Source organism: Phytophthora parasitica (genome assembly GCF_000247585.1).
Source record: "Phytophthora parasitica INRA-310 unplaced genomic scaffold supercont2.1, whole genome shotgun sequence".
Taxonomy (NCBI): domain Eukaryota; phylum Oomycota; class Peronosporomycetes; order Peronosporales; family Peronosporaceae; genus Phytophthora; species Phytophthora nicotianae.
This window is the reverse complement of record NW_008634126.1, coordinates 3,439,553-3,446,300: the sequence shown is the minus strand read 5'-3', so window position 1 is coordinate 3,446,300 and position 6,748 is coordinate 3,439,553. Positions and strand designations below refer to the sequence as shown.

At 53.5% G+C, this 6,748-nt stretch overlaps 4 protein-coding genes across 8 annotated transcripts; 2 read left to right on the top strand and 2 right to left on the bottom strand.

The window, feature by feature from the left end:
- Nucleotides 1-108: 108 nt before the first annotated feature.
- On the top strand, nt 109-981 carry PPTG_00943 (hypothetical protein; the record flags this gene model as incomplete). Its single annotated transcript, XM_008892523.1, has 2 exons — nt 109-220; nt 285-981. The coding sequence occupies 2 exons, from the start codon at nt 109-111 to the stop codon at nt 848-850; spliced, it is 678 nt and encodes a 225-aa protein (XP_008890771.1). The 3' UTR covers nt 851-981.
- On the bottom strand, nt 627-2,846 carry PPTG_00942 (hypothetical protein). The gene is made up of 2 exons (XM_008892522.1): nt 1,828-2,846; nt 627-1,759 (listed from the first exon to the last, which is right to left on the bottom strand). Exons 1-2 carry the CDS (start codon nt 2,203-2,205, stop codon nt 968-970), a joined length of 1,170 nt encoding a protein of 389 aa, XP_008890770.1. The 5' UTR covers nt 2,206-2,846; the 3' UTR covers nt 627-967.
- Nucleotides 2,304-4,337, top strand: PPTG_00941 (hypothetical protein). Its single transcript, XM_008892521.1, has one exon. The coding sequence runs from the start codon at nt 2,328-2,330 to the stop codon at nt 3,645-3,647; it is 1,320 nt and encodes a 439-aa protein (XP_008890769.1). The 5' UTR covers nt 2,304-2,327; the 3' UTR covers nt 3,648-4,337.
- Nucleotides 2,746-6,068, bottom strand: PPTG_00940 (hypothetical protein). Of its 5 annotated transcripts, XM_008892516.1 has the most exons (4): nt 5,490-6,068; nt 4,179-5,420; nt 4,012-4,114; nt 2,746-3,953 (listed from the first exon to the last, which is right to left on the bottom strand). In XM_008892516.1, exons 1-4 carry the CDS (start codon nt 5,985-5,987, stop codon nt 3,742-3,744), a joined length of 2,055 nt encoding a protein of 684 aa, XP_008890764.1. In that variant the 5' UTR covers nt 5,988-6,068; the 3' UTR covers nt 2,746-3,741. The 5 variants fall into 5 exon arrangements, with proteins under 5 accessions (XP_008890764.1, XP_008890767.1, XP_008890766.1 ...); XM_008892519.1 differs by having other exon boundaries at nt 4,179-6,068; XM_008892518.1 differs by having other exon boundaries at nt 4,012-5,420.
- Nucleotides 6,069-6,748: the final 680 nt, after the last annotated feature.

The window sequence follows — 6,748 nt, the reverse complement described above, 5'->3', positions numbered from 1 at the left end:
GTTTCTTGTAGTGAGATTTCAGTGTTTAAGAGGCACGTTGAGCAGCGCGAGCGGCTGCTGAATGAGCTCGCTGCTTGTGCCAAACGACTGGCGGATAGGAGCGCTGCTATGGCCATGGATGTGAGCACATTGCATGCTCTCTTCGCGGGTTGGCAATTGGCTGAGACTGGCGCAGAGACGCGGAATGATGGCCCACTCGTAGCTCTGCTCGATAAGTCCAGTATGTGCTGAGGCCGTATAGTTGCGTATTTCAAGAGCTAACCATAGTTCTGTGGTTGTATCAGCGGCGACAATCAGCGGATGGAGCCAAGTCGAGTGCTTCCAGCCTGCGATATACGAGCTTTTGCTACTTGAAAACATTAAGTACATGCTCAGCCAAGCGACAGCAATGAAGCAGATGCTGATGGAGCGAGAACGCGCCGTAGCGGGTGAGTCGTCGCCTTCTCCACCGCAAACGGTATCTCCATCATCTCCACCGACGTCCGGCTTCTCCGTGGCGTCGTTCACGTCTGCAGCGTCGAGATTCATGAGCGCAGTGGAGCCACCGTCTCTAAGTATTGAAGAGCAGCAACGTCGTGCACACCACATCAGCGAGCTCATTACACGAGCTTTAATGGCCGAAGAGATGCAGCGTTTCCGAGTTGAGACGACGAAGGAACTGGAAAACATCATGAACCATTTCTCCTGCGCTGAGGCGCAGCTATCGAAACGATCGGGTTCTGTGTGGCGCGAATACCTTAAAACGACTCCAACTGACCCTCAAGCGCTGGCTCAAAGCACAAAGGAACTGCTCGACTCAGCTTCGACAACGTGCATTCCGTCATCACCTTCCGCTGCCGAGGCGTTTTGATGATCGTGCTGTGCTCACTGGACTGCGAATTACACGCTTTGGTAAAAGAATTTAGCTCATAAGGCCAGCAGGCTTACTTTATCTCACTTGCCGGCTGCTAGGACAAAACTTTACTTGTTAAGGATCTCGCGCATCGTCATAAATTTTGACGATGGTGGCAGGTTCGCATTTAATCTGCGTAATGGGGCACTTTCCGTGCTGTTCCAAGTGATGGTATATGCACATGTAACAGAACACGTAGCCTGAAAGTGTCATAGCAGGATTCACACGCTTCTTCTTGCATATCGGACAAAGTGTGGAGTCCATGGTAGCCAGCGTCAATGCTTGACCTGAAAATTGCGGAGGGAGTGGAGGAGGTGGGATCGGTGCGTCGGTGCCTGTGAGTCTCAATTTGGCTGCCACGCCCTCTTCCGAGTACATCCACTCGACGAACTTGTACCCGGCAACACCCAGTAATAGCAGCACGTACGAGTGATCCAGGGTCGCCCATGTCGCACGAAGAGCTAGTCTTCGAACTCTGTCAAATAGTCCGGGGCCGGCCAATTCCTCCATCACCTTCTGGCGGTAGGTAACTTCATTCTGTCGGAATACTGACTCGTCGTCGGGTGTTACTCTCACTAACACTGTCTTCATGAATCTCAAGAAGGGCGAGAAGTACGGCGTGTCTCCAAACAGGTACAGCCATTGGTACAAGAAGAACGAACCCTCGTACGCAAAGTGTGCAAATGGGTACGTAGCCACGAAGCCCTTCTTTAATGTCCGCAAGTACTGGAAGCTGCGAAGACGCCGTAAAAAATTCCCCATTTGCTGTTCCCTTCCATCACCTGACGTAGTGCTCGTCCTGGCAAGCTGCTCCGCTGTCTCCTTGTGATACGCATCAAGCTTCGTCTTCAGATATGGCACCACCACCTGTATGAGTAGCAGAGTACGATGAGGATTGTATCATCACTATCCCATAATTATTATCAACGACGTACAGCGAAGAGCAGTGCGAGTTTCCTGGCTCGAGGTGTCAATGGACCCGTCGTGGTCTCTGCGTTCTCTTTGGCGTGGAGCATGACGCGCTTCATGCCATAGAATTTCTCGGTAGCAAGACTGTCGTATGTGGACAGAAAGTAGCGCTCGATACATAAGCGCAGCAGCGCGTAGCTCTCATCCAGGCGGCGTACAGGTAATGTCAGCGCCAGATTTGGGTACGACTCGCACAACGTGTGCGCCAGATACTCGACCGCCGGCTTAAAACCTGCGGCCATACGCTCCTGCATAAGCAATTCGAATAGCGAAGGGGCCGAGGCCGCCGCATGGGGCGCGCCGTCCTCCGGTGCGAAGCCCTGCGTCTGCTCCAAGAAGAGCATCGCGGAAGTTGACGCAGTCAAAGTGATGTTGCTTTAAGGAGTGATGAATATTTACGTGTGGACCACATGATTTTGATGTTGAGAACTTAACTTGAAGATGGGGTAATACGCATCCAATCAAAATGATTGACGCTTCTCGCGTGCTCCACATCAAGTTGAAAGCTTCAAGCGGTCACTTCCAGTTTCACCAGCCTCTTGTCATAATGATGCTGCGTCGCGCCGCCCCCGCTTCCCGCCGCCTCTTCAGCACGAGCGTGGCTGATACCGACGTGGTGATCGCCAGCTACGCTCGCACACCAATCGCGTGTTTCAACGGATCCTTTTCTCCACTACAGGCGCCGGAGCTAGGCGCCATCGCTAACGCGGAGGCTGTCAAGCGCGCAAACCTCGAGCCTGCGCAGATCCAGGAGGCGTTTTTAGGCAACGTGGTGAGCGCCGGTATCGGCCAGGCCCCGGCACGTCAGTCCGTGCTCAAGGCTGGCTTCCCCAACTTCATCCCATGCACTACCATCAATAAAGTATGCGCATCTGGCATGAAGTCTGTGGCAATCGGTGCGCAGAGCCTCATGAGCGGCAGTCAGCAGATCGTATTGGCAGGTGGTTTCGAGAGCATGACTAACGTGCCTCACTATCTGCCTAAGGCCCGTGCGGGCTACCGTCTGGGCAACGGCACGCTCGTGGACGGCGTGATCCACGACGGATTGTGGGATCCGTACAACAACCAGCACATGGGTATGTGCGGCGAGAAGTGCGCTGAAACGTTTGATTTCTCTCGCGACGACCAGGATGCCTACGCCATTGAGAGCTACCGTCGTGCTGTGGACGCCAGTAACAGAGGCTTCTTCAAGACGGAGATCACGCCCGTGACAGTCAAGGGACGTGGCGGCAAATCCAAAGTCTTTGACACGGACGAGGAAATGTTCAACACGAAGCCCGAGAAGATCCCGAGTCTGCGCACTGCGTTCAAGAAGGACGGTACCATTACTGCAGCCAACGCATCGACACTGAATGACGGTGCGGCAGCTATGGTGCTTATGACCGGAGCTAAGGCTCGCGAACTGGGAGTCACGCCTCTGGCACGTATCCGCGGCTTTGCTGACGCTGCACAGGACCCTGTGGAGTTCACTATTGCCCCATCCAAGGCCGTTCCGCTGGCTCTACACCACGCTGGACTCCAGATGAGCGACGTGGACTACCACGAGATCAACGAGGCTTTCTCGGTCGTGGCGCTGGCCAACATGCGTCTCATGAACATTCCGCACGACCGCGTCAACGTGAACGGTGGCGCCGTCGCTATCGGCCACCCCATCGGCATGTCTGGCACGCGTATCGTGGGTACGCTCATCCACATTCTCAAGGAGAAGGACGCCACTATCGGTTGTGCGTCCATCTGCAACGGCGGCGGCGGTGCTGGCGCCATGATCATCGAGCGCTTGAACTAGATCAAAGGCAAGCAGTAAGCAACTCAAATGTCATTGTTAACCCGTAAATGCCCCCACTATACTACACAGCCAGTTGCACTCAAAACCGTTGCAGTCACCGCAGCGTCGCGAAGATTTCCTGCAAGTTCTTTCGCAGTAGAAAGCGCTGATCTTCTGTCAGTTCATGTGCATCGCACATGGTCTCCACAAACGACTCGATCTGTGTGAGCGGCACCTCGAACTCCAGCATACTCAATGTAAATGAGCCTAGTTGACCAAATACGATGTTGTGCACACGGCATACAGCCTCTTCGCGTGACGGCAGGCCTATACCATGACAGTTAGTGCTCAGTGTATCCAGCTTTGGTGGCAAATGGAGACTTACCATCGTGCTTGGGTACACCACTTGGGAGCTCTTCCCATGGACATGGCTGTGGTGTTCGCTGTAGTTCCTCACCAATCGCCAACAGAAGAGCTTTTTCCCAGAACTATGAAGCACAGAGAGCGTTAGAAGGCCGACGTGATCCCATTGACTAGTGGGATGGTACTCACCGAAGGTGTCTTCCAGATTGCATGCTTTTTTACTTCTTCTTGTAGATATGTCCTTGTGGCGCCGCGTCCGATGCCTCCTCCATGAAGCAGAGGGTGGGTTTCATCGACATATTGCAGTAATTCCTCGCTTGTACGTTCAGTGTAGTCTCTGCAATCCGCACATAGTGAAGATCTTCGCCGTGTTTCATCTTTTGTGTGACTACAGCCATTGCGTGGTGGATTGCCATGTTCTTGCTTGCTGTCACTCGATCCTGACCGAATTTCTTGAGTTTTGGGATAGTAGAAAGTCTCCGCCAAGATCATGGCAGTTTTTGCCGCCTTAATATCGTCTTCACGGACGCATTCGTCCAGAAATGCATTGAAGCAGGCCACAAGAGTTTCGAAACTCGCTTGGTCCTTCACTTTGGTCTCTAGACTACGCTGGCGGTTCAAGCATTTCACGAAAAGAGCACGTCCCCCGGCCGTCTTGCACTTCTCGCGCACAAGAGTCTCAGTTGAAGTCTTCGCTTGGCTGCTAGAAACCTGAACAGGTTCATCACCATTAGCAGGTGGAGGGAGCTCCTCGTCTCGCTCTTCGCTGAACGAAGCACCGGGCGCCTCATCTTCGGCAAAGAACTGGTGAAGCGCGGCACTCATCGGCGTTTGCGTGAGGACGGTGTGAGGACTGTTTAATGGAGCCACTGATGCCATCACAGCGGCATTAATACGTCTCGGTGAGGATGACGTTGTTGTCGAAGCTGATGATGACGTTGGCGACGCAAACGAGCCGTCCTCAATGCTGCTTCGACGCTCCAACAGACTGAGCGATTGTCGTCTAATAGTCGCCCCGCGATCTCCCTGTGTCTTATTCCACTGCCAATCCAGCAACGCCAACGCCTTGCCTTGGAAGTGCATGTTGTCTGGATCACGCTGGTTATGAATAAGCAGCTGAATATCCTCCGCTCGACTCAAACTCTGGACGTGGGTCTCCAGTGACGCCAACATTTGCTGCGAGACCTGCAGTCGCTCCTTCTCCACATGGAGAAACCGGTGTAAACTGGCATTCAGCTGGTCTAGTCTCTCCTCCTCTGCCTTTTGATACGCCACACTCACAGCCATCGTCATCTCGTCCCTCGCGATAATCCGATTGTACAGCGTTGTCTTCGCCCGGGCACGGGCCATCACCGCCTGAGCCTGCTCTTCTTCACATCTAGCAACTCGAGCAGCCAGTCGTTGTAATTCAAACTCCGGTACACCAATACCCTGCATGTGACACAACCGTAACTTTCATATCAGCTCAACTCTACTCCCACGCTACCTTTTCCCACGTACATGCAGTGCGAGACGCTGCCTGTCCTTGGCTTCCCGCAGTTCCATCGTCGCCTTATGCAGCTTATTGACTGTCTCTTTGTGAGCAGTTGCAGCCTCCTCGTACTCATTATTAGCGTTCAAAATCTCGCCCTGAAGCGTCTGGATGTAGGTCTCCGACGCGTCTTTAAGCGACTCCAGCGGCTCCGCGACTTGCTCGTCCAGAACCTGAGCCATTAGAAGCTGCTGTCTGCAAGTGGCGTCTACAAAGCTCTTGAGCTCAAGCAGCGCGCGCCGGATTCCCGTCCCGGGTTCCTCCAACGCGCCAATCTCGTCTAATAAGAGCTCACGAAGCTGCTCGCTCGCGCCGCGCTCCGCCTCCGCCTTACGCCGGAAGAACGCCACCAGGCCCTGCAGACTGCGCTTGCCTTTGTCCGCATGTTCGTAGATGGCGCTGAATGGCACCTGGCAGAACGTGCGGCGCCAATGATTCTCCTCGTCCGAAGCGGCCCAGTGACCCATTATCGTGGCGTTACAACGCTCTAATACTGTATGGATCAGATTGTCAAAAAGAAATGCAATTGAGGAGCACCTGCAATTTCTCGGATTGAAGAATGCCATACAGGTGTAGCTGCTCTTAATAATTGAACCAAGTTGAAGTTGCGATCAAGTGGTTTTAAAGAGCAAAAGTGCTGTTTCCGTGAAAAACTACACAAAGTGGTGGCGCTCCTGTATTCGCGATGTGTTTCCTATTATCCGCGACCGTCTATGACGTCGCCACGCTCTCTCCTCGCCTGCAAACTACCTAGGTGCTATCTCCTACTCCACTATTTTCGCTACCGACTAATAATCCCTCTCGTTCACTTCGTCTCCTTCACCCAAGCATACTCACGCCACTCCGATCTCGTTCTGCTTATACAGTTTGTCGTTGTCTTGGTATTGAGAAACGGTCGCACACCACGAAGACCGGGGTGCAAACACCGTCGCATTCCTCCGCAGCAGCAAAAGAGCGCGACTATGCTCAAGCGTGAGCAACACGGTGGGCTTCTTTGTCAGAGGATCGAGCATCCTCCGCCCTGTTGGATTCGAGTCATGCCGCTCTCTATCTGTACTGCCGATGGTACTCTGCTGCAGACGACGGCAAGTCATACTCCATAGCTGTTGGCTGTTTGCGTAAATCATCCGCGTCGGGCGGGACTTCACTGCTCATCATCCGTCCGAACGACACAGAGTCTAGCGGATGTTCAGCAGCTCCAGTCTCATGTTGCTGCCCTTGATCTGTC